At 40.2% G+C, this 27750-nt stretch overlaps 1 protein-coding gene across 6 annotated transcripts in view; it reads right to left on the bottom strand.

Annotated features, from left to right (window-relative positions):
* The window catches only part of NUP214 (nucleoporin 214), a 109492-nt gene that overhangs the window by 38444 nt on the left and 43298 nt on the right, over positions 1 to 27750 (bottom strand). For 5 of the 6 annotated variants that reach the window (XM_032165441.2, XM_032165443.2, XM_032165440.2 and 2 more), the window contains exons 22-28: positions 21322 to 21585; positions 20017 to 20178; positions 17236 to 17335; positions 7948 to 8023; positions 6178 to 6256; positions 3033 to 3117; positions 80 to 141 (exon numbers count right to left, since the gene is read on the bottom strand). In XM_032165441.2, coding sequence (XP_032021332.2) covers positions 80 to 141; positions 3033 to 3117; positions 6178 to 6256; positions 7948 to 8023; positions 17236 to 17335; positions 20017 to 20178; positions 21322 to 21585 — 828 coding nt within the window. Of the gene's footprint in view, positions 1 to 79; positions 142 to 3032; positions 3118 to 4822; positions 5166 to 6177; positions 6257 to 7947; positions 8024 to 17235; positions 17336 to 20016; positions 20179 to 21321; positions 21586 to 27750 lie in introns of those variants that run through there. The other variant, XM_058444911.1, reaches the window with a different exon arrangement.

The raw sequence follows: 27750 nt of genomic DNA, 5'->3' as shown, positions 1-27750 counted from the left end.
TACTACCATGTGGGCAAAAATAACCTGTACTTGTTTAGAGAAAACACATGAGTAATGCTCCTGAACACAGAGTCTGTACCTTGTGCAGCAGTGAAATTAGAAGACGGTGTTGGTGTGATTATCCCAAAATTAAAGCCAGTCCTAACAAGTGGAAAAAGAGAAATTAAAAAGGAACAAACCAAGGCACAATATTGCCCTCTTAATATTCCATTTTATCATTCATTCATACAAACCGCCCTCAGGAATTTACAATCTAGAAGATAAATGACAACAGAGTCAAAGCACCTATCTCAGAAGCAGTAAGGCCACTCTATGATCTCTAAGCAGAGAAGCAGTTTGTGGGTGAGATACAATGGGGATAGCAGTTGAGAGCCCATTGGGGGATGGCTGGGCTTTCTGTAGCAGAAGTTTGAGTGGGGACTTCTTGCAAGATGAGCAAAGCTGCAGCAGTAGAGACACATGACAAATGTGCATGTGGGAATGGTGGCCGGAGCAGATGGTCTGTTAAGTGAGGGGACAGAAGGAAGGTCTGGTGAGACAGAAGCACTTAGACTAGGGAGGGCCTCTCAGAACCCCTCCAAGACCAACAAGCATGTCAGAGAGCCCCACCCTGCTAGGGAAAACAATGGATACAATGAAATAGAAGCCCTAACTCAGTCATTTTGACAGAACTGAGTTTTAGGGCTAGGAAAATCTAGTTCAAAAACTTTATGACTCCTTTCACCATCTCCTCTCTCCTTTTGTACGTTTTCTTTACACCGTAAGTGAAGACACCATCGCTAAGGAAGAAAATCTCACGCGAGTGTGAATCAGAACAGATTATTCACAGTGATAAAAACTCAGGCCAGGCATGGTGGCTCACATCCCAGCATTTTGAGAGGCTGAGGCAGGTTAATCCTTTGAGCCCAGGAGTTTGAGACCAGCCTAGGCAATATGGTGGAACCCTGTTTCTACAAAACAAAAACAAAAACAAAAACCCAAAAACCAAACAAACAAAAACAACAAAAACCCCCAAAAACCAAAACCCAAAAATTAAAAAACAAAAATCAGCCAGGTGTGGTGGTGCGCACCTGTAGTCTCAGTTATTCCGGGGGCTAAGGCAGGTGGATCACTTCAGTCCTGGAAGCGGAGGTTGTAGTGAGCCATGACTGTGCCACTGCACTTTTTTTTTTTTTTTGAGACAGAATCTTGCTCTGTCACACACACACACACACACACACACACACACACACACAGTTCAAATCGCAGATTTCAAACTAGCTTTAAAATGTAAGGAACCAAGCACATCAAATATACTAAATAATGTAATAAGACACCTTTGCCCATCATATTAAAAATAAAAATAAAAAACACAATCTTTCTTGGTGAAGAAATTTTATCTAATAGTGTCAAGCCATTGATTCAATGATCCCACCTTTTCTGGGTTATTTTAAAAATAGGAAGAGGGCCAGGTGCGGTGGCTCATGCCTACAATCCCAGCACTTTGGAAGGCTAAGGCAGGTGGATCACTTGAGGCCAGGAGTTCAAGACCAGCCTGGCCAACATGAAAAAACCCCATCTCTACTAAAATGCAAAAATTAGCTAGGCGTGGTGGTACACATCTGTAATCCCAGCTACTTGGGAGGCTGGGGCAAGAGAATCACTTGAACCCGAGAGGTGAAGATTGCAGTGAGCTGAGATCTCACCACTGCGCTCCAACCAGGGTGACGGAGTGAGACTCTGCCTGAAAATCAAAAAAAAAAAAAAAAAAAAGAAAAGGAAGAAGAATATCATTTCACAGAAGTAAAGACTGATTATTAGCCATCTGTAAAGGATGCAATAATTCTTGGCATTGACCTACTCTTTAAAATTTGCTGCAAATTATCTTTGGGAAGTATAAAACATAATGATTTATAATAAAGAAAAAATATATATATTACTTTCCCCCTCAAATAATATTCTAATACCCTCTTTTCTCCTTAGGCTGAAGGACACTCAAAAAATATATTAAAATCAGGAAAAAGAGACTGGTTAATACGATCCTAGTTACAAAAGCATAAACTGAAGAACTTAAGAGGCTTTTCTAATGGAACTGAATGCACAGTGCTTCAATGGCAAAAAATCCTTTTGACACATTTTGATCTCAGTTCCACAGAGTCTAACCCCATCACTGCAGGGAAGAGAATGCTTCAGCAGCTCACACAGGTTTCAACATGAGTGCTCATGGCAGAGAACAGCCATCTTAACAAAGGCTCATCTTGAGATAAGGTTTAGAAGATTGGAAACAGATTCCTCCACATCTATATAAAACCTCAAATTTCAAATGCCTATTATCTTTCATTACATTCTCTAAGAAGTTTAGTATATTGTACTCTCGATGCAGTAAGCCTTTTTTTTTTTTTTTTTGGAGACGGGGTTTCACTCTGTTGCCCAGGCTGGAGTACAATGGTGTGATCATAGCTCACTGTAACCTCGAACTCCTAGGCTCAAGGGATCCTCCCACCTCAGCCTCCCAAGTGGCTGGGACTATAGAAGTGAACCACCGCACCTGGTTAATTTTTCAATTTTTTGTAGAGATGAGGTCTCGCTATGTTGCCCAGGTCAGTCTCCAACTCCTGGCCTTAAGCAATCCCCCCAACCTTGGCCTCCCAAAGCACTAGATTATAGGCGTGAGCCACCATGTTTGTCCAGCAAGCCAACTTGAATGTCACATCTAGCCCCCAAAATGGTGTCAGAATGGAAACATCTCAGTGCCACAAACTAGATGAACTACAGAATTTAGCAGACTCATTACCCAAAGATAATGAGGCTTAGGCTAAAAAACAAAACAGATACACAAATATGTAACAAACAAGTATTAACTTGAATTGCAAAGGGAAAATCAATTTACATGAGAACATTAAACTACTGCCACTATCATCAGATGTAGTACTGCCATGGTAAGAACTCTGGGTTCATAGACATTTAGTAAGTATATAAATATATCTACAATTGTAAGATTTGGGGAAGCTAATTGCTAGTAATTTGCCATAAAACTTAAGTTCATTACTGACCCTGATGGAGAAAATGAGAAAGGCTTGCTGAACTGCCCAGAAGCAGATGGGGTTGAAGTCACAGCTGTTTCTATCTTGGCTGTCCCTGAAATTACGAGAAAAAAAAAAAAAAAGAATATTACAAAAAGACAGAAACACTGTTCCAGTGTATAATTCCCTGTAGCTCAGCCTGTGAGGTGCTGCTTAGCACTGCATGTGCCTTCTGTGACACGTCAGTGGCCATGGGGAATGAGCACGTTGCCTCACTTGTGCTCGAGGTCTCTGAAATTGCTCCGTGGCTCTGTCAGTGTTAATTCCAGTCTAAGGTGGGCCACCGTCTCCTTTACAGAAAAGATATCAAAATAATTCTAGTATAGTTTAAATGTACAGTTTTAAAAGTACACTCATATATTTCAATGCTATGGGAAAATGCTTATAATGTGAGGCTAAGCCCCCTCCCCACAAAAGTAAATAAAACCATATATAATGTAGCTTTATAATTATTTGAAATTAATCTATGCTGAAGGACAAAAATCCAAAAGAGAAATAGGTTCATAAGCTAAATATTTTTGAGTAGTGACTTTAAGGCTGTTTACTTCTATATATATTTCTGCATTTTCCATAGATTTTGTTGGTATTTAATAAATAATCGTGCTTTTTTAAAATTACAGATGTAAAACATGATTGCTATAATATGGAGACATGCAAGAAGGTTAAAAGTGCAATCCATCATTCTCCCCATGTTTGATTTCACTCTAACTACTTACTTATAGTTTGGGTACAATCTTCAATCTTTTCCCTACTGCTCTACTTTATTTATTTGAGACAGAGTCTCGCTCTGTTGCCCAGGCTGGAGTGCAGTGGCACAATCTTGACTCACTGCAATCTCTGCCTCCCAGGTTCAAGCGATTCTCCTCCCTCAGCCTCCCAAGCAGCTGGAACTATAGGCATGCACCACCATGCCCAGCTAATTTTTGTATTTTTTTTTTTTAGTAGAGACAGGGTTTCATCATGTTGGCCAGGCTGGTCTCGAATTCCTGACCTCAGGTGATCCGCCTGCCTTGGCCTCCCAAAGTGCTAGGATTACAGGCATGAGCCACCACATCCGGCCTTGCTCCACTTCAAAAGGGGGAAAGGGAAGAGGAAAACTGTATTTAAAAAGCCCAAATCAAACGAAACTAAACCAAACAACAACAAGAAAAAAAAAAAACCTTCTAAAATAAACAAACACAGGGTAGATAGTAGTACAAATATTTTTAAAACTACTGGTATATAATGTAAAGTGTACGGGATGAAAAGTCACAATCTAAATCATCAGCAGAGTACTAGTTAAATTTAACAGGGTGTAACTACACAATGAGGTTATAGACAGCTCTTAAAATGAGTAAGGTCGATCTGTATCAGACCTGCAGAGACCAAGACATTTATTGTAAGAAGCGGCAGAGAAGGGGAAATAAGTTACAAAATCAATATATATAGGATATGCAGTATATAGGATATTTTTCTTTAAAAAACAATGAAGTAACCTCAAGAGATATACATGAAATCATTATCTCTGGAATACAGAATCTATAGGGCAGCTTTCGCATTCTACATTATATATCTCTACACCGTAGACTTTTTCTGGACATGTAATAGTTTTATAATCAGAAAAACAATGAAGGTTTTTCCATTATTAGTAAGAGAACTATTCTCTAGAGGTTTTAGAAATGCTCTTTTTCAAAAAGAAACTTTTTGCAAACTCTTAAGCAGCACCTTTCATGGAAGTTTCCCTACCAAAAGAAAAAAGTTCTTTTCTAAACCTTGATTACCTGGCAAGTGAAAACAGAAGTGAACACCTCGTAATGAAAGGGAGGATTTCATGATCAGCAATGAATGGTGAATCTCGGAAATTTCTTGGAAGTCACACTACTTGCCTAGATATGCATAAAGCAAAGTTCCTTAGGTTTCTTTGGTTCTAACTCCAAGAGTGACAAAAACCTCTCCAATGAAGTCCTTGAAAAAAGAGTATATGATCTTTCAAAACCTTTTTGTAAAATACTCAAGTCTTTTGACAATTCCACTATAAAATTTTCCTTTTAACATAAAGCTTTAGGCCCCAGTCGAGAAGTGCTAGATACCTCCTTCTCATGTGAGGCGTACATGATACCAACTGTGGTTCCATACCACTCCGAATTCTAGAATACAACTCTGGCTTATGCAATAATGGCTTCCTTCTGCAAGGAATAGCTACTAAAGATAAACCCAGTATCCAATCAGAAAGTTTGGGACTACAGAGAAAGTCAGAATGATTGTATGATTAAGATTATGAGAGGCAGGCTGCTAATGCATGAAGTTCAATTTCTAACAGAATTTGCTTGAAGGCCCACTTAAGAGCACAATTGAAACAAACGCCAGAATCCACAGTGTTGTAAAAATTCAGTATTGCAGACAGCACAAGACCCTTGCAGCAGGAAGTAATACATGCCAAATCAGGTAGGCTATAATAAAGGAGCCAACAAAAGGGGACACTGAGGAAGACCCACATTCTGCATAAAGTTGGTTTGGGCAATGACACTTGGACAAAGTGTCTGGTCAAAACACTCATGGTTACTGTGAAAACCAAATTAAGAATAATTATGCTTGAGTGAGTGTAGGAGAAGTTATCTGAAGCCATAAAATCTCATAATATCGACTCATTATACACTCTGAGATCTTACAAATCTGTTTTACTTTCTCTACCTTACAGGCTTTTGAACTGTCACTGTGGACCAACAGAATTTTTAATTCCTTTTAGTGGAAGAAATAGCATTTAGCATTCTGATCCATTCCTCTCAACTGTGATCATCCAGCAAGGAAGAAAAAGATAATACTATTGCTCCATTTTAGGAAAAGAATTTAAAGGAAGGTTTTTCTCCTATTGCTCTATCATTTTCAAACTAACCTCAAAATTTCAGAAGTCTACATAGCCATTGAAGGGCATACTAATTTTCTAGAAATTCTTCATTAGCTGAAGGCTTTCAAATATGATCTCTTGTCTATGGTCATACTATCCTGAATGCTCCCGATCTCGTCAAATGTGACTCCTGTTTCCTATGGCAACTGTCTCAGTGATCCGGAACAATAACCCCTATTGTGGAGTGCTTCTTTCACCTTTATTTTCAAGAAAACAAAAATGCAAACTGACCTGAGGCTTTGTCACCAGATGATAACTGACCGGATGCTGGTGTAGGCCCAGATGGCTTAAGGGAATTTATTAGAGACCCCTATAACAGAATACAAGCAAAATGTTTATGTTAAACCACTAACCATTGTTTGTAACAAAGAAATATGTAAAATGTAAACACAAAAATATAATTTAAAATAAGCAAGCGCAAACACTTTTAGATAAATTACCAAAAAGAAAAAGAAAGGAAACAAAAAAAAGGTCTCAATTTAAGTTAACCACATGTAAGATCATATTAAAGGATGAAAATAGAAATACTCTGCAAGCTCCAAGAAGGCAGTCACACTGGCCTAGTTCATGGCTATCTTCCCAGTGCCTAGCACAGTGCTTAGCACATCAAAAGCACTCGAATATTAGGTAGATGAATTAATGAAGGGGTAAATGAATAAAATGGTTCTAGCTCTCAAAGCATGTACAATAAGGTTAAAGGCAAAACTGACTTATCCATCTCCAGTCAATATTCCTTCACTCTCCATGACTTATGCCTTATCATGTGTTTTCCATGGTGAACACAAATACCTCCAGAAGAAAGATCGAATGCTAAATGCTTAAATGCCATTTTAAGTTATGGTAAACTAAGGAATAGAGGCAAGTTTGAGAACTTAAATAGGCAAGTCCTGATATCCAGTCTCAAATTCTGATCTCTAACACAAACTACTCATCTCAGAGACAGATGTAAGAGTAGCAAGAGAAACCAGAATTTCTTAGGAAGAGTTTCGGCACTAGCCTGACTGACCTTCCAGCCATCCCCTATCACTTTTTTCTGGATTGTTTAACTGTCTGCAGTATCACCTATTTTTCTAAGGGACAATGTTTATCAGGCAAAAGCCTGAAGCTAGACAAGCTAGACATAACATCACTAAAAATATGCAAACTCTGACAAACAGGGGTTGCAGGAGAAAACCAGATAACCTATACCCCAGACATTGATACTCAACTGTGTAGTGAAACGAGCAATGGACAGGAGGAAGTCAGAAGCCTTGGGTCCCAGCTCTGGTTCCACCATTTACTAATCATGAGAGTTTGCGTTGGTCACTCAAGCCTAGGCTGCCTCACCAGTGAGACATATCTAAACACCTATCCTCCCACTGTATATGGCTGTTGTATGGGTTAACTGAGATAATGTGAAAGTAAACTGCAAAGCAAAATACCTCATATAAAAATGTATGGTATTAGAATTATGACCCCAAATTACTAGGTGCAGAATGTTAAATGGCCTATGAAGACAGCGTCAGGTCCTGACTGACCTACTCTGATTAACAGCCATGTCAAGACTGGCATAAATTGTGGGGAAAGGATTATGGGCCTTTATCAGACTTATGGTTCATTTAAACAAAGTCAAGACTTAAAAACAGTATAGTCTTCACTTATAAAGACAGACATGGCATGAATGTTAAAAGTAAAACTCAGGCCAGGTACGGTGGCTCACACCTGTAATCCCAGCACTCTGGGAGGCTGAGGCAGATGGATCACCTGAGGTCAGGAGCTCGAGACTAGCCTGGCCAACGTGGTGAAACCCTGTCTCTACTAAAAATACAAAAATTGACTGGGCGTGGTGGTGGGTGCCTGTAATCCCAGCTACTCAGGAGGCTGAGCCACGAGAATCCCTTGAACACAGGAGGCAGAGGTTGCGGTGAGCCAAGATCGCACCACTGCACTTGAGCCTGGATGACAGAGTGAGACTCTGTCTCAAAAAAAGAAAAAAAAAAAAAGTAAAAATCAGTAAGTTACCTGCTTGGCTTGGTTAGCGGCCACTGGGGTCAACACTGGGTGAGGTGTTTTGGCTGTGGAGTAGGGCACTGAAGAACTGAAAAACACAAAGCATACACTCAGAGAAAGGCATGACTAGGTAAAAATCACATTCATTCTCAAGCCAACCTTCCGTCCAATATACGATACCAGTTTTGGGTAGGATACAGACGCATGGGACCCCAATCCAACTGATTTGACATTTTTTTTTGAAGGATAAATTTTAAAAATGAACTTTGGGTTTTTAGCATGAAAGTGAAAGCAGTGGCCTTATAACTTATTTCCTTTCTGCAATCCTAAGAAAAAAATTAGTAACCATTCAGAACTAGATCTTTTTACTATCCAGAGTATAAGCCCTCCTCCTCCCTGGCCCTTCCCCCTGTTGTAGACCACATGAGGAATTCCTGATTCTCTTACCCAAGCAGGCTCTATGGGAACATTCTCACTGTCACCTATGCATCCAATTCGCTGCTACCACAAAGGTGCTATCCAAAGAGATCTTAGCTTCTCACAGCAGCTATCCCCCGGGCTCACCAGGTCAGCATCCAAGGGATTCAAATGTACCACTGTTCCATTCCCAACCTGCATCTTTGCTACAGCATGAAAAGTATACCCCTATTCGCAGAAAGAGCTCTCATCATCTTTTGTTAATTCTGAAGTAGGTGAATACTGTATGCGAGGAACTGTTATTTCAATAACTAGTGTTCACATATGGGAAAACTACCTGTTAGTGTGATAACACACAAAAGTTCTTGGCTCCTAGGGGCAATTTTTTCAATTTATCTGTTGTCAGCCCAGTGCTACTCTGACTGGTATATATAGCAGTAGTAGTTGTAGGACCTGGTTATTTTTCAGAACTCCCCTAGATTTAGGGAGGATTCGTATTTTCCATCAAAAAATTAACTTACAAGATAAAAGATAGGCCTGTGCTTCACAGAAGAAAATTGTCAAACAGCTTAACAAACCTTACAAGCACATTGAGATTGTCTGCTGGAATAACACGGGAACCTTCCTAAACAGACTTTATTAGATTGAGAGAGAAGAAAAAGTGAACTTACGTTCAGTGAAACGAAACCCGTTTCATGCTTCTACTGAAGCCAGAAGCAACTATAAATATGCATCTCTCTGGAGAAACACATCCCTGTTCCCCTGAGATAGTTTACCAAGCAGGCAATACAGGTACAGTGTTCCCCCCTCACTTCCGCTGAATCTGTACCAGAGGAAAAGAATGTGTGAGTGAGACTGCTGGGCCCTGAGCAATACCTGGGCGGACACAGCAGACTTGCTTAGAGAAGAGGTTGGAGCTCACAAGGATTACAACGGAAAGGAAACTCTTTTATGCTTTCTCAAAGACAAACAGAAATCAGAAATAAAAATAAAAGCAGCAATTTATCCAAATTTTAGAAAATTTTTTATAGCCAAAATTCAATTGTGACATGATAGTAAATTATGCATAAGACTGAGTGTAATTATTGTTCTATTTATTTGTGATAATGCTATGCATCTCCTGAGTATCCTAAATCCCCAAATACACAAAATTAGGATTCACAGTACCTACACACCACGTGACACCCCTGCAAAGAAATGCTGTTCAGTGCAATCAGCTAGTAAACCAACTAACAAATCAGATCCAAGAAATCTCTATCAAGATCCAAGACAGCAAACAGAAAAAACAGTATACTCTCAAATATGTTCAAACGTTTGTGCATGAGCATGAACCAAAACAATGGAAATCAATAGCTAGAAATGATCAAGAGATAGAAAAGCCAAATTCAGAAGTACCCATATCTTAGATGACTTTATTCTACTTTTTAGCAACAAAAAGTAGCTGAAAAATATCAGAAATTCATCTTGATATTCTTTGTTCTACACATGAAAAGCAAAATCAAAGGACTATAAGAAAATGGTGCTATGACAGAGCCCCAAAGAGACATCTCTTTACTGAGTGAGTCTACAAATGACACTGACATTACCAGCAACACTAAAGCTCCTGCTTCAGAAATGAACGACAGAGGCACAGATCACTAAGAGTTTGGAAACTCGGGTTCTTGGAGAAAAATAAAACACAGAAGAGTCATTTTTTTTCTGTTTTTGGCCACACATTACCAGCACTACATGCCAACACAGGCAGACAAATGCACACATGTTCCATGGATTGCACTCTACACACAATTATAAAATTGGGTTGTGAAGCATTAAAATGTCACCTAGGCCCTTTGCTATTGATCCCTTCAACTTTAATGAACTTCAACAAGGTAAATACTCATCCGATTGTTGTAAAAAGCCTCAACTTCTTGTAACTTATTTCAGGATTTTAAAAAGCATAAAAAACAAGAGACCTGGTTATGTTTTATTTTGGTAAACCTTAATCACTATCACATGTATCTTTTCATACATACTCATATGTGAGAGAATGGAATTTATCAAGAGTAACTGAAGAAACAAAGAAATCAACATGGAAAAAGAATGAAAATGATAGAAGATACTGAAAACAAACACTCTATATTCAATTCTTGAGCATTTTTGACATCTGTCGATGGAAATATAACTGCCAACTATTTTCTCCATTGGTAAATTTAATGTCTTCAAAGACACATTCTTTAAAATAGTATCCAAAAGTCTGCTAAAGCAAATTGTATTTCCTGCATGAATGTTTAGATGCTAAGTAAATTAAATAATGTAAGATGGAACTGCATTAGAGCTTTGAAAAAACCCACATTAAATATGAAAAAATAGGCCAGGCGCAGTGTCTCACGCCTATAATCCCAGCACTTTGGGAGGCCGAGGTAGGTGGATCACTTGAGGTCAGGAGTTCAAGACCAGCCTGGCCAACATGGTGAAACTCCGTCTCTACTAAAAATACAAAAAAATTAGCCAGGTGTGGTGGCAGGTGCCTGTAGTCCCAGCTACTTGGGAGGCTGAAGCATGAGAATCGCTTGAACCCGGGAGGCAGAGGTTGCAGTGAGCCAAGATTGTGCCACTCCACTCCAGCCTGAGTGACAGAGCGAGACTCCATCTCACAAAAAAAAAAAAGAGAGAGAGAGGCCAGGTGCGGTGTCTCACACCTGTAGTCCCAGCATTTGGGAGGCCGAGGTGGGTGGATCACCTGAGGTCAGGAATTTGAAATCAGCTGGGCCAACACGGTTAAACCCCGTCTTTACTAAAAATACAAAAATTAGCCGGCTGTGCTGGTGCACACCTGCAATCCCAGCTACTCAGGAGGCTGAGGCAGGAGAATCGCTTGAACCTGAGAGGTGGAGGTTGGAATGAGCTGAGATTGCGCCACTGCACTCCAGCCTGGGTGACAAAGTGAGACTCCACCTCAAAAAAAAAAAAGAAAAAGAGAAGAAAAAATATGAATAGTGTAAGAATTTTTAATGACATGGAAAATGTAAACAATTACATTTCATGATTAAGCTGAAAAGGGTACAAATTTACAAAGCAGCATGCATCCAAATTTTTCTCTAACAAGAAACATTTTCATAAAATAAGGATGAAAAAATGTGTAAATAACAATCATACATTTGTGGTGGGAATAAAGGTGATTTTAATTTTGTTCTTTTTAGCTATCTTTTTTATATCTATAACAAACATTTGTAATAAGAAAAACAAAAGGATTAAAGTTCCTTCTAAGTTTCTGGTCATTACTAGAGTTATTATTTTTAAAGTAGAGGAACATCTTTAAATCAGTGAAAGAAAAAAACTGCCAATCTAGAATTCTTTAACCTGTGAAAATATCTTTCAAAAACAAAGGTGAAATAAAGACTTCTGCAGACATACAAAAGCTAAAAGAATTCAGATGTGAACCTCAAGAAACATTAAAGGAAGTCCTTTGAGCAGACGAAAAATTATACCAGATGGCAAGCTGGGACCAGACACATGAATGAAGAACCCTGGAAATGGTAACTATATGTATAAACGTGAAAACATTTTTCTTCTTATTTAAATGTATTTAAAAGATAGCCGGGTGCGGTGGCTTACACCTGTAATCCCAGCACTTTGGGAGGCCGAGACAGGCAGATCACCTGAGGTCAGGAGTTCGAGACCAGCCTGGCCAACATGGCAAAACCCCATCTCTACCAAAAATATAAAAATTAGCCAGGCGTGATGGTGGGCACCTGTAATCGCAGCTACTAGGGAGGCTGAGGCAGGAAAATCACTTGAACCTGGGAGGCGGAGGTTGCAGTGAGCTGAGATCACACCACTGCACTCCAGCCTTGGCGACAGAACAAGAATCCATCTGGGGGGCAGGGGGGAGGAAAGATAGTCAACTGTTTATAACAATGTATCATGAGGTTTACAATACAAGTGGAAGTAAAATGTACAATAGCATAAAGGTGGTGAAGGGATAAAATAGAATACTGCTGTCATATTCTTACACTACTCTTTAGTAATACAGTATCACTTGAAGACAGTCTGTGATAAGTTGAAGATGTATACTATAAACTCTAATGTAAGCACTTAAATAACACCAAGTTATAGCCAATAAGTCAACAAAAAAGTTAAAATAGAGTCATAAAGACATTTAACCCAAAAGAAGGCAGAAAAACAAAAACTGAACAATAAACAGATGGGATAAATAGAAACAAATAGCTATATAACAGATTCAAACCCAAACATGTCAATAATTACACTTAAGGTAAACAATCTAATCACTCCAATTAAAAGTCACAGATGGTCAAGATTAAAAAAAAGCAAGTTAAGGCCCACTATATACTGTCTACAACCGTGGTCTCCAACCTTTTTGGCACCAGGGACTGGTTTTGTGAAAGAATTTTTTCCACAGACGGACAGCGGAGGGGGATGGTTTCAGGATGAAACTGTTTCACCTCAGATCATCCGGCTATAATTCTATATTTTATTCAGTTAGATTATCGTAAGGAGCATGCAACCTAGATCCTTCGCATGTGCAATTCACAATAGGGTTCATGCTTCCATGGGAATCCAAAGCTGCCGCTGATCTGACAGGAGGTGGAGCTCAGGTGGTAATGCTCACTCGCCTGCCGCTCACCTTCTTCTGTGTGGCCCGGTTTCTAAGAGGCCACAGACCGGTATTGGTCTGCAGCCCAGGGCTGGGGACCCCTAGTCTGTAAGAAATCCATTTTATTTTTTTAAATTATTTTTGTTTATTGTAGTAAAATACACTTAACAAAATCTGCCATCTTAAAAGTAACCATTTTTAAGTGCACATGTAGTTCAGTGATATTAAGCACATTCACATTGTTGTGCTACAAGAAATCCATTTTAAATATAAAGACAAAATAAGTTGAAATAAAAGGATGGAAAAGATATGTTGTGGTGCTGGGACAACTGGATATCCACATTCAAAACAATTAAGTTGGATCTCTACTTCACACCATTTACAAAAATTAACTCCAAATGGATCAGAGACCTAGATATAAGAGCTAAAACCACACAACTCTTCAAAGAAAACATCAGTGTAAATCTTTATGACCTTGGATTAGGCAATGGTTTCCTACATGTGACACCTAAAGCACAAGCAACAAGAGAAAAAATAGATAAACTGGACTAGATTTTTGTGTCAAAGGACACATCAAGAAAGTGAAAAATAACTCAAAGAAGGGGAAAAAATATTTGCAAATCGGCCGGGCGCGGTAGCTCACGCTTGTAATCCCAGCACTTTGGGAGGCCGAGGCGGGTGGATCACGAGGTCAGGAGATCAAGACCACGGTGAAATCCCATCTCTACTAAAAAATACAAAAAAAAAAATTAGCCGGGTGTGGTGGTGGGCACCTGTAGTCCCAGCTACTGGGAGAGACTGAGGCAGGAGAATGGCGTGAACCCGGGAGGCGGAGCTTGCAGTGAGCCGAGATCGCGCCACTGCACTCCAGCTTGGGTGACAGAGCAAGAAAAAAAAAGAAAATATTTGCAAATCATATGCCTGATGAGATACTTGAATACAGATTATATAAAGAAACTTACAGCTCAAAAATAAAAAGATAACCTAATTTTAAAATGGAGCAAAGGAACTAAATAGATATTTCTCCAAAGAAGATACAACTGGCCAAAAAACACATGAAAAGATGCTCAATATCACTAGCCATTAGAGAAATGCAAATCAAAACTACTGATAGTGTGAGATACCATTTTACACCACTAGGATGACTATAATCAAAAAGATAGTCAATAATGAGTGTTGGTGAGGATGTGGAGAAGCTGGAACCCCCATACATTGCTGTTGGGAATGAAAAATGGTGCAGCACCTCTGTAAACCAGTTTGAGCTATGTGATCAAGCGATTCCGCTCCTGCATACATACCCAAAAGAACTGAAAGCAGGGACTCAGACAGACACTGTCCACCAACAGTCTTCCCTGACTTCCTCCCCGAGCATTCTTCCTCTTGCTGCCTCTACTCTCGTCACCAGAGGTCCCTCCAGCTCGCTCTTCAACTTGTAGACACGCTCCTGCTACAGGTCCTGTGCTTGGAGCTTTCTTCCGAGATATTAATGAGACCTGCTGTCTAGCCCTTCTCTCTTCATTCAAAGGTCACCTTCCCGAGGAGACCTTCCCTGGCCAACCTATTTAAAATTATAACCCAGGTTCAGACAATACTCTCTAACCTTTCCCCCCTGCCTTAATTTTCTCCATCACACCATATCCCATCTAATATATTATATATTTTACTTATTTATTTTGATTATTGTTTGTCTCTCCAAACAATCAGTCTGTTAGTTTTTTCGGTCTATTTTGTTAACAGCAAAACAGGCAGTTTATCTCCAGCACCTAAGAACAGTGTGTGGCATACAACAAATGCTCATTAAGTATATGTTGAAAGAATGAATAAATGAATGAATGCACACCAAAATAAAAGTTTGTGTAACTGGCAGTTTCCCGGCTGTTTTCTTGCTTGGTTTGTCTTATTCAACTACCCTATCTCTAGTACCCAGGGCAGTATCATGCTCACAGCAGATGCTAAGAATCTGCTGAATCAAGCGACGGAGCACTGCAAAGGAATTTGAATAGCTGTGGGTTGGCGCCAGATAAACACTCTTCCAATGAACTGAATGGATGAGGCCAATGAACATAAAATACACCAATGGCAGAAATATGTAAGCTCATCCTATGATGAATCTTCTGTAGATACCACTGAGAAAAAGCTAACTGCAAAATTAAATACTTAAAATACACTTAGGAAACTACTGTTTAAAAGAATCTGTTCCATGAGAGCTGGTTGAAAATAATTTTAAAAATAAAACATAAAAGAATCTGAAAGCAAGTCATTTTACAATGAACATATTCTCTCGATCTTTCCTGGGGAGGGGTGACAGTAAATACCAATTTTCACTTTTCAATTTATGTTTGGAGTTTACCTATTATTCAATAAATGATTACTGAAAGGAATGCTTCTACATTTCAGGCACCATGCTGGGCATACACATCAAATAATTATACCAGAGTCCAATTCTGTAGAGAATGAAACAGAAAGTTTCTTCGAGATTTCTTAAGTCGTCTGAGATTTTTTCTTGTCAGAAAGAGTAGACTCAAAATTACTCCTTGAACAAACCCTTCATCAAAGATCAGCTCAGATGAACCATTTAGGGAAATGAAACTTGAGAAAAGGAGAAGTGGAATCTCCAAAAGGTGCTTCTCATACATGGTTAGCACCTAATATATCTCAGAAATACCAGACAATACTTCCTGTACCATATGCTGAATTTTCCCATCTTACATAACATTCTGCCTTTCAGTGGCTTTTCCTTGTCTTCCCGATGCTGGGAATCTGGCTACAATTCCCAAACTCTAATGCATAGTTCTTTCCCTTGAAAAGTTTGCAACAACCATAAATACCATATTGGTCTAAACAGCATACCAAGGCTCCGAGGTCACTACAAAATAGTAATAGTGGCGGCTTGTTTTTTGGCTGTTAGTATGGCCCTGAGATAACTAAAAATTCCTCAAACAAGCAGTGTTGATAAACAGAACAACATGGAAAAAAAGAGGCCAGCGGACCAGTGAGGCAGGGCCACTTGAAACAGGGAAAACAGAGCTGTGGGCAGATCTGCTCTGTGCGATGGCAGAGGGTGGGCACGCTGTGGAGAACCACAAGGTCTATGGCTGCCCTTCTTGCTGCTAGACTAATCATGGGTACCAGACACTAATTCCCTGAAATCTGATATTAGTCCTCAAGATCCCCATGTTCCAAGTGAGGAAATGTCCCTCAACTCTTCCCTTTGCCACAGGGGATGGTGGTTGGTCTAAAGGGATCACAGTCACAAAGTATGCAGGGCAAAGCAGGGCACAGGCATGTTCTGTGAACCTGCCCAGGGCAGCGGGAGGGAGTCAGCACCCTGAACTCTGAACACAGATGAGGACTAAAGACAAGTGAGCTAGGCTGGGCACAGTGGCTCCTGCCTGTAATCACTGCACTTTACGAGGATTAGGTGAGAGGATCACTTGACCCCAGAAGTTTGAGACCAGCCTGGGGTGACACGGTAAAAACTCCATCTCTATAAAAAATTAAAAAATTAAAAAATTAGCTGGGTGTGGTGTCATGTGCCTGTAGTCCCAGCAGCTACTTGGGAAGCAGATATGGGAGCATGGCTTGGGCCCAGGAGGTTAAGGCTACAGTGCGCCATGATCGTACTGCACTCTACACTCCAGTCTGGGCGACAGAGTGAGAACTTGTCTAAAAAAAAAAACAAAAAAAACCAAAACAAACAAAAACACCAACAACAACAAAACCACCACCACCACCAAAAAAACAAACAAGTGAGCTCCACCAGCAACAATCTAGCCTTCAAACATGGCATGGCAGAGAAGCTAAAGTCTCCAAACAGAGCTGCTGTCTTTTATACAAAAGCAAAAGAAATGGGAAGAACAGAAATGCCCGGAGAAGGGAAGTGAGGGAGGAGAGTGTCACCCTTGAGATTACAGTTTCCAGAATCAAGTCTGCATGAGAACCAAAGCATCAACTCTGGAACCCCTAGGGTATTTAAAAAAAAAAAAAAAAAAAAAATCAACCTGCACACCTAATATGTACCACACAGAGACTTACACATGGCAAACAGAAACTGAGCATATAGCATCAAGACAAACTTTAAAAGTTTGTGAGGCAACTGTCACTGGCCAGTTAAAAAGGACAATCTCCTGAAAATGCATTGTGTAGGCAGGCTTAGCCGCCACCCGCCTTATAACCTAAGGTGGTGCAGGAAAACCAGACTGTGACAGTGGCACTGCTGCTCCCTGCAGGCAGTCCACCGCTACTACAGAAGCAGCCAGGGGCTGAAACACACTGCAGTCAGAACATACCTCATGGCTGCAGAAGCGGTTGCAGGGTTATTCTTCAATTCCTGCACATTTACCACTTGAGGGACATTCTTCAATGTTGATTCAGTCAAAGTGTTTACAGCTATTTAAACAGAGAAGAGAGAACACCATATTAATTCCAGTAAAGGATAAAAAGTTCTAGCCATATATAAATGAAAAACCAAGACATGAGCCCAAGCAGATTAGAGCCTTATCATGTGAAGGAATCTACTCTACGTAGTTCTTGCAGCATTGTGTTCAGAGGAACACCTGGCCTACTCCATTAACACAGGTGATGGAATAAGGCTTCCTGTAACTGAATCGAATGTACTAGAGTAGGGGAAAAGAATTCTCTGGCCAGCTTTTCTACAACAGAGCTGAGACACCTGCCACACTGCTGGCTTGTCCTGGAAAAGGGCAGCTTGAGCTAGAGGATTAACAGCAACTGGACTCAGGATTTCTGCCACTCATTCACTCTGTTTTTCTTTAACATGGGCTTATTATGTGCCAGGCTCTGTGTTAGGGGCTGAGAATAAAAAATGTATCTATAGTTTCTTCTCTAAAGAAACTCATGGCCTAGTGAGACAGACAGGCATAATGAATGTGGAAAATGGAGCTTGGACAATAATGGGAGAAGAGACTGAGAGGCATATATTTGACACCTACGTATCAGCTTTTACTTTGTCTTATAATTTTAAATTGTATCCCAAAAGACTTAATGACATTCTATAATTAGCAATTAAGGAAGCCTGAGCAAAGCCTGTGGATCATTACTAACTGCATCACTGGCCAAAGTGAAAGTGGTTGTCACAAGCAGAATGATAGACCTGCAGTTAATTCTCTTTTATTCCCTCTTTCACAGAAGTGACCAGAACATCTTGCCTACGACTGCACATCTTTCATATTTCATATTCAAAGGTGCCTATACCTTAGAAATTTTTGCATCCAACAGGATAATACAGATCACACCACCTTCTGCTGAGTGGAACAATCCTAAATCCTAGCAGATTTTAACGTTTTACAGATCATGACTCGATCAACTTGATTTCAGGCCTGTTCAGCACAATGGCAAGATTCTGCTTGGTCCAAGTAATATTTAAAGAGATCAAAGAATTCTATTTTTAGAACGCTCAAACGTACCTTAAAAGTTATCTTTGTTTTGTTCTTCAATATATATGTTAGATGTCTTAACAAAGGTTTTAATATTTGAATTTTTCTTTACAATCTTTTGACTTATCACTGTTTAATGTTGTTCTTTTTCCCTAAATCAAACCATTATGTCTTTCTAGTCTTTTAAAAAGAACTCTAAATTGATAAGTGTTTAAGCAGTCACACATCTAAAAAATAATTCTACTCAGCTAAAATGAAAATATTTGGCTTATATCTGTTTCTTGACCTTGGCACTACTGACATTTTGGGGCTAGATAACCCTTTGCTGTGGGGGTGTCTTATGCATTTAAAAATTTTTTTTTGCAGCATTCCTGGCCTCTACCCACTAAATGCCAGCAACACTGCCAACTGTTTCAGGGGTGGAGGAGAGGGAAGTGGGGGCAGCCTCTAGTTGAGAACTACTAGCTTATAAAACTGATAACTAGTGATATCTGAAGTCCTTGAGACCAACTACGCAGACTGTAAAATCCTAATGTACAATGTACATTAATGTAGAAAGTAGTAGAAAGTTTGGGATAACGACAAGCCACTGACGAAATGTTAAGTGCTCACTGGCTTATTAGAGCTTCCATCTGTAAAAGTTAAATTTTACAATGTTAAAAAAAAAAGCTTTGGTTAGGAGCAGTGGCTCATGCCTATAATCCCAGCACTTTGGGAGGTAGAGGCGGGTGGATCACTTGAGCCCAGGAGTTTGAGACCAGCTTGGACAACATGGTGACATCCCGTCTCTACAAAAATGTTTTAAATATTTGCCTGGTGTAGTGGTGCATGCCTGTAGTCCTAGCTATCCAGGAGGCTGAGGTGGGAAGGTCACCTGGGTTCGGGAGATCACGGAGGCTGCAGTGAGCCGTGATTGCACCAGTGCCCTCCAGCCTAGGCAACATAGTGAGACCCTGTCTCAAAAGAAAAAAAAAAAAAAGCTTCATGCAAGATATAGTTGGAGAAGAAAAAATGCTCAACTGAAAAAGAGCAGAGGGTTAGAGTCTGGGTTCTGCTACTTATTGGTGGAATAACCTTCACCTCTCTGAACTTCAGATTACTCAAACACAAAATGGTCATTCTTTTTGTGTTTGTTTTGTTTTAGAGACGAGGTCTCACTATGTTGCCTAGGGTGGTCTCAAACTCCTGGCCTCAAGTGATCCTCCCACCTCAGCCTCCCAAAGTGTTGGGATTACAGGCATGAGTCACTATGCCCAGCCAAAATAGCCATTCAAATACCTACCTCTTGGGGTAGCTGCAATCTATAAGATACTAAGAGATGACGCTAATGTTATTACATGATCGAATTTCAAAGGTTATGATTTTAGGGCTCTAAGCAGACATTATTCAAAAGTAGGATTAGCAACTTTGTTTAAAAAAAAAAAAAAAACCCCACTGATTTCCACCTTAACTAAATGTGGCAGTTCTAATCCCTCCCCTTAAAAGCAAAGATTTTCAGACCTAGTCTCCGCCTTCTTAGAACTCTCTCCACAAAGCGGAGAGGGCTGTCACATCAATCTTCTCTTCTGAAGGGCATCAAAGAGAGCCCACTGTTTCTTGCCACCTGCTGTCCTGGCCTGTGACTCAGACAGCTCATAATCAGCCTCTGTACAGGTATGGGGCCACAGCTTTTACCTGGTGCCTGACTGGCCATCTGCCGCCTGAGTGCTGCTGCGGCAGCTGCTTGCGGGGCTGAGATGGGGTGGGAAGGACTAGGGGCACCATGTTTCACGGTTTTCGTGGCAAGCATTGTGCTATCGGCCCCTTGAGGAATAATTTTGCTAGCAGATGTAGCCACTAAGAGGAAAAGAAAAATTAAGTGTGAGTGGGTGAGAGAACAGGAACATACAAAGGGTTAAATTGGTAAATTCTTTATGTTCGACTGCAGGGAAAATGCTAAAATTAGAGTTAACATAGAAAAGTACCAGTAAACTAACAGGCTGGCATCTATATCTTTCAGTTATCGCATGAAATTTGCCTCCCACCTCTACTAAGATACCTTACATCATCATTTCCTGATACTGATTGAGATATAACTTTTATACCAACATAGACCAATTCCCTGATCCCCTCTCACAAATTCTCTTCATTCTCGTACCTAACACTGGTATTTTTCTCTGCTGGAAGTCACTTTGATGCAAAGCCCTGACACAAAGCCCTGACACTGTACTGAAAGTGTGGGGGCACAACACCGGTCAGCACAGTGAGCCAATACTGACCACAAGCATCAGAGCTGGTGAGTTCTGAGGCAGAATATGCCACAAGTCAGGCTGAAATGAGCCAGGATTTAAAAGATATGAGTGTGGATGTTGCTTTATAACTGAAGCAAACAGCCCCCTTTTACTTCTGAAAAAGACCTGTTTTAAAAAACAAGCTGGCTCAGCAGAAAAACTGTTACAGTGCATAAACTTGGAGAACCATCTCCTTCCTCACAATGGCCTAGCAACTGCTTTCAAGGGGAACACACATCTTTTCAATTAGTCTTCTAATTTCTAGAATATTAGCAGAAGTGGGTTGAGCAGCCAGGTGCAGTGGCTCATGCCTGTCATCCTAGCACTCTGGGAGGCCAAGGCAGGTGGATCACCTGAGGTCAGGAGTTTGAGACCAGCCTGGCCAACACAACATGGTGAAACCCCGTCTCCACTAAAAATACAAAAATTAGCCAGGCGTGGTGGCACACGCCTGTAATCCCAGCTACTTGGGAGGGTGAGGCAGGAGAATCATTTGAATCCGGAAGGTGGAGGTTGCAGTGAGCCTAGATTGCACCACTGCACTCCAGCCTGAGCAACAGAGCGAGACTCCATCTCAAAAAAAAAAAAAAAAAAAGTGGGCTGGGGCCAACCAGCATATTGGTGTGACAGTATAAAACCCAGTTACAATTCCTTCATTAGTTAGAAACATCATAGGGAAAAACAGTTTCCTTTCCCACTGTTTACTTACCTGAAGTTCCCATCACACCAGGTGAAGAACCATGAACCAGGTGAGATTTAGCAAAAGGTGCTGCATGGGGCAAGAGACTGGGCTGGATGGAAGGAGTTCGAACCACGGGGGCGTGCCGAGGGGCCTGAACCACTGCCTCCTCATCTTTACAGGACGTCCGTGCATCTTCACTCTCCAGAGACTGGGAGACAGATGACGTTGAGCTGACTTCATCCAAGTCTTCATAATATCTCTGAGACAGAAAGGCTGATCGAGACAGGCTGGCTACAAAAGCCCCAAACAAAACACAATTTAGACAACTCAAAGCAAGCCCAAAAGCTAAGTAATTTTTACTGTTGATAAAAAAAAATATTCAACTTGTAAAATGATTTAATTATTACTTATTTTAAGTGGGAGCAGGTATGGTCAAATGTGAACAAAAATGGTTTTGGTCTTTGCTCAGATGGGGATTTGAGAAACTGAGATGTGTGAACGAGAACATCTTGGGGCTGTTAAATAAAAGAATGTGAAAAAGTAAGAGACAGAATTAATGCTGGTGTCAAAGTAGAAGACCTGGAGCCCTCACTAGTATAATAATAATATACCAGAAATGTAACAGGCAAGTTTCTATGGTGGGGTGAACAATCATACCATTACTGTCACCTTCCAACGATAAGCTTCTAAGAACACGTCCAACGCAAAATGGAATAGAAAGAATGTCCTCAGTCCTGAGTGTCTCAAACATTTCCAGATAAATCTAATGATTCTTCCGATTCAGACAATTAGGTTTAAAAGAAATACAAGAGATTGGGTGCAGTGGCTCAGGCCTATAATCCCAGCACTTTGGGAGATTAAGGCAGGAGGACTGCTTGAAGCCAGGAGTTCAAGACCAGCTTAGGCAACATAGTGAGACCCTGTCTCTATAAAAAATAGGGTAACAGAGTGAAACCCTGTCTCAAAAAAAAAAAAAAAAAAGGCTGGGCGCAGTGGCTCAAGCCTGTAATCCCAGCACTTTGGGAGGCCGAGGCAGGCAGATCGTCAGGTCAGGAGTTCGAGACTAGCCTGGCAAATATGGTGAAACCCCATCTCTACTAAAAAATACAAAAATTAGCAGGGCGTAGTGGTGCACACCTGTACTCCCAGCTACTCAGGAGGCTGAGGCAGGAGAATCACCTGAACCCGGGAGGTGGAGGTTGCAGTGAGCCCAGATTGCACCACTGCACTGCAGCCTGGGCGACAGAGTGAGACTCCTTCTCAAATAACAACAAGAAAAACCCAAAAGAGAAAATAGAATTGAATTGAACTGAATCCTGGCCTTCTGTTTAGATTACAAAGAGTAAGGCTTTATGTCATGTTACTTTCTATCATAAATTTCAGAATGCAAGTGAATACTTCCTGTATATTGGAAAAAACAAAAACCAAACAAAATAATCTAGCCCTTTTTCTTCCCTCCCCAAGTTATTTAAAATGGCTCTGCAAATATTTATTGACTTTTGTGTCCTATGTGCACATGGCTCTGCAAGATTTTATTGTCATAATGTAAGTATAACATAAACAAATGCCACTAAAAACCAATGTTATGTGCTATGGCTGTCTTATCCAATTTGGCAGCCAGTAGCCATATGTGGTTATTTAAATTTAAAGTAATTAAAAGCAAATTAATGAAAAATCAATTCCTCGATTGCACTATCCACATTTCATGTACTCTACAGCCACATGTGGCTAGTAGCTACCCTGCTGGACAGCAAAGATACAGAACATTTCCATCATCACAGAAAATCTTCCTGTGAGATAACAACTAGGTACTGTTTTAAGCCGCTAGGTTTGTGATAATTTGTAATGGCATCCATAGGAAACTAATACAAACCCATGTTTTCTTGGGGCCAAATTTCTCTCCATAATTTCTCTAAAATCCTATTGTAGTTCCTGATAGTAACAATAAAAGATGACTCAAATAATCACATCACCTTCAAGAGGTAGACACTTCAAGAAAGAGACACTGGAATAACTATGTAACCTCCAAGGTCCTATGTAACATGGGGGTACTCTTAGTTCCTTCCTTCACCTTTCTGAGGCAATTTCCCTGCCTTCGGTGGAGGGAGCCCCATCAACTGAAAGATGCAATGGGCATGCTCACTCATAGAAGCGTGGGGCATGGACTGCTCACTATGCCAATGGTGCTGCCTCCACCATTAATGGGTGCTGCTCTCTGCTGTGATCAAGGATGCAGCTAACTGCCTGGCATTAGAAAGAGGGTCCCACTGAAATTTAAAGAATCTTACTCTGTTTACACTCTGCTCTAGGTCAGATAAGGAAAGGTAGAAAGCTACATGACTGAGGGCAGGGACGGTGGGGAGACAAAAGGATAGAAGTCATATGATAATCTCAGTAGATGCAGCAAACCTCACATCTCAGGATGAACTATAGAAAGTGCTCCTTTTGAGATCAAGGACAGCTACACGACACTTTTACGCTGCACTGGAGGTTCTAGCCAGTGAAGTAAGGTAAAATAATAATAATAATAATGATAATAATAATAACAAAAGGACTGGAAAGGCAGAAACATCACCATTAGTACCCATGGAGGATATCATTGTTTCCATAGTTACAAGGCCAAGAAACAGTACAGACGTGTTAGAATAAATGAGTTCTGCCAGGTTGTTGGCTGTAAGTAAATATACATAAATCAACTATATTTCTCTATACTACATCCAACATAAACCATAAAATTTAAGGAAAAAAATCTACCATTATAAGAGCATCAAATTTTTAGCAATTAAATTTTTAGCAATTAATCTAACAAAAGATGTGCATGTCTCCCATGCAGACAACATTAAGAGAAATTAAAGAACACCCAAATATACAAATATGTACCCAGTTCAGGAACTGGGAGTTCACTACTGCACAAATGTCAATTCTCAAGTTGATCTAGAAACTCAATACAATTCCAATCAAAATCTCAACTTTCCTTTGAAGGCTGAGGAAGGCAAAATTCCTCCCCCAAAACTTTTTTTTTAAGACAGAGTTTCGCTCTTGTTGCCCAAGCTGGAGTGCAACGGCATGATCTCGGCTCACTGTGACCTCTGCCTCCCGGGTTCAAGCGATTCTCCTGCCTCCCCTCTTTTTTTTTTTTTTTTTAATTGTGGTAAAATACACATAACATAAAATGCAACATAGTCACCATTTTAAACTGTACAGTTCCATGGTATAAATACATTCCTAATGTTGTATAACCGTGACTACCATCTATCTCCAGAACGTTTTCATCTTCCCAAACTGAAACTTCATTCCCATGAAACACTAACTGCCCATTTTCCCTCCTCCAGCTTCTGGCAGCCACCATTCTAGTTCTGTCTCTATGGTTTTGACTACTCTAGGTACAGGGAGGTAGAATTTAACAAGACAATTTTAATGTTAATATGAAAATGTAGAACACCAAGAAAGCCAAAACATTCTAGAGCAGGGGTCAGAAAACTACAACCATAGACCAGCTGTCTCTTTGTAGAAATATAAAGTTTTGCTGAAACACAGACATGTCCCTCTCATCACATGGTCTGTGGCTGCTTTCCCATTACAACAGCAGAGTTAGGTAGGTGCAATGGAAACCACAGCGCCTGCAAACCTCAACTATTCTCCAGCTGGCCCCTTACAGAAAAATCTGCCAACCCCTACTCTGAATTGTAGAACTTTCTGCAATGATGAAATGTTCTTTATACGTGTTTGCCATTACAGTAGCCATTAGTCACATGTGCCTACTGAACACTTGAAATGTGGCTACTGGGATTGCAAAACTAAATTTTAAATGTTACTTATTTTTCTTTTTAAAATTTATATATTTATTTGAGACAGGGTCTCACCACTACTTTCCCAGGCTGGTCTCGAACTCTTGGGCTCAAGTGATCCTCCTGCCTCAGCCTCCTCAAACCAGCTGGGATTACAGGCATGCACCACCTTGCCTTGCAATTTTATTTAATTTAAACGTAAGCAGAGGCTGGGCCTGGTGGCTCACACCTGTAATCAGAGCACTTTGGGAGTCCGAGGCAGGCGGATCACAAGGTCAGGAGATCGAGACCATCCTGGCCAACATGGTGAAACCCCATCTCTACTAAAAATACAAAAAAATTAGCTGGGCGTGGTGGCACGCAGCTGTAGTCCCAGCTACTTAAGAAGCTGAGGCAGGAGAATCGCTTGAACCCAGGAGGCAGAGGTTGCAGTGAGCTGAGATCATGCCACTGCACTCCAGCCTGGCGACAGAGCGAGATTCTGTCTCAAAAAAAAAAAAAAAAAAGTAAGCAGAATATCATATTGGACAGAACACCTCTAGAATCTAGCAAGAGAACAGCATTGAGACTTATCTGAGCACTAATTAAGGCAGTGTGGCAGTAGTGCTTTCTAATCAGTGTATGAGACCAACAAACATACATGTATAAGGATAAACAATTTATAATAAAAGTGGCCCTGCTAAGCAGGGAGGAGAGTCTTTTCAATAAATAGTGTTAGGACAAGCAGATATCCAAACACAAAAAAATGACACATAAGCCATATCTTATATCACACACAAAAATCAATTACTGATAGGGTGAACAAAATATGATAGATCTATACAGTGGAATACTGTTCAACGATAAAATGGAATGAACTAATGATACATGGTACATATCATGGGTGAACAACAAAAACATGCTAAGTGAAAGAACCTAAACCCAAACACTATCGACTCCATAATATATGCAATTTCTTTAAAAAGGCAGATCCAAGAAGAAAGAAAGCAGATCAGTGGTTGCTTGGGTAGAACAAGAATTTACTGCAAACAAGCATGGGGAAACTTTTTAAGTGATGGAAATGTTCTAGAACTGAAATGTGGTGATGTGTATACAATTCTGTAAACTTAGTAAAAAGCATCCAGCTACCAGCAGGTGAGTTTTATATGTAAATTATACCTCAATAAAGTTGATCCAATTGTGGAAGGCAAACTTTAATGTTTCTGGAAGATAATAAAGGTACATACCTACTTTCATTACCTAGAGATAGAGGACTTCTTAAACAGAACACAAAAAGTACTAACTATAAAAGAAAAGGCTGATAAATCTCACTATTTTATAATTAAGAACTTCTGCTCACCAGGCTGGGCACAGTTGCTCACACCTGTAATCCCAGGGCTTTGGGAAACTGAGGCAGGAAGCTCACGTAAGGCCAGGAGTTCAAGATCAGCCTGAGCAATACAGCAAGACCATGTCTCTATAAAAACTAAAAAAATTAGCTGGGCATGGTGGCCTGGCCTGTGCCTATAGTCCCAGCTACTCAGGAGGCTGAGGCAGGAGGATTGCTTCAGCCAGGGAGGTTGGGGCTGCAGAGAGCTATGACTGCACCACTACACTCCAGCCTGGGCAACAGAGCAAGAGGCTGTTTCTAAAAACAAAAACAAAAACGAACTTCTGTTCACCAAGACATAATTAAGAGGACAAAAAGGCAAAGTGAGTATCTAAAACTCACAAAAACAACAAATGCTGGTCTCCAAAATTTATAAAAACATTTACAAATCAACAAGACAGTATTCAATAATAAATCAATGGGCAAAAGATTTAATTCGGTACTCCACAAAAGAAGATATCCAAACGGTTAAAACGTTTTACAAGAGTCCTACCAGAATAGTTAAAAGAAAAAAGACTGACAATATCAAGTTTGGCAAAGATGTGGAACAACTGTAACACTCATATACTGATGATAAAATACAACCACTTAGTAAAACCGCCTGGCAGAATCTATGAAAGCTGAGCATATGGACAGACTATGAGCCAACAATGCCACTCCTAGCTATGTAACCAAATGAAGAGTACACATGTGCTCTGAGAGACACACACGGGAGTATTCAGAACCTCTTCTATAATAGCTATAAACTGAAAGCAGCACATGTCCAACAGGAAAATGAATAAACAAATACAGCATATTCATACAACAGAATCCTATATAGAGCAACTAAAGTAACAGCTAGAGGCAACAACATGGATGGATCTTACAAGCCTGATGTGGAACAAGAGAAGCCCGTTCAGAGACTAAGTGAATGGATTTATGTGGTATGCAAAAACAAGCAAAACCAAATTATAGTGTTTTGGGAGGTATGCTTACATAGTAAAGCTCTGAAGGAAAACAAAGAAAAGGAGACTAAAGAGAATGACAACTTATGCAATGCAGAATCCTGGACTGGATCCTAGATCCAATCAACGTGTAGGGGTAAGTGGGACAGCCGAGAAAATTTGAGTATCAACTGTGTACGAGATAACTGTATATGTTAAATTTCCTGCACCTGCAAACTGTATTATGGTGTGTAAAAGAGCACCTTTGTTCTTGGAGGACACATGCTGAAGTATTTAGGAATAAGGGGCGTTGTCTTCAACTTATTCTCAGATAGTTCAGCAACAATTGTGGCAAACAGTAGTCAACATATGGGTG

This window comes from Hylobates moloch, unplaced genomic scaffold (assembly GCF_009828535.3).
Source record: "Hylobates moloch isolate HMO894 unplaced genomic scaffold, HMol_V3 SCAFFOLD_10, whole genome shotgun sequence".
Taxonomy (NCBI): Eukaryota; Metazoa; Chordata; class Mammalia; order Primates; family Hylobatidae; genus Hylobates; species Hylobates moloch.
This window is presented reverse-complemented; position numbering and strand designations above follow the sequence as displayed.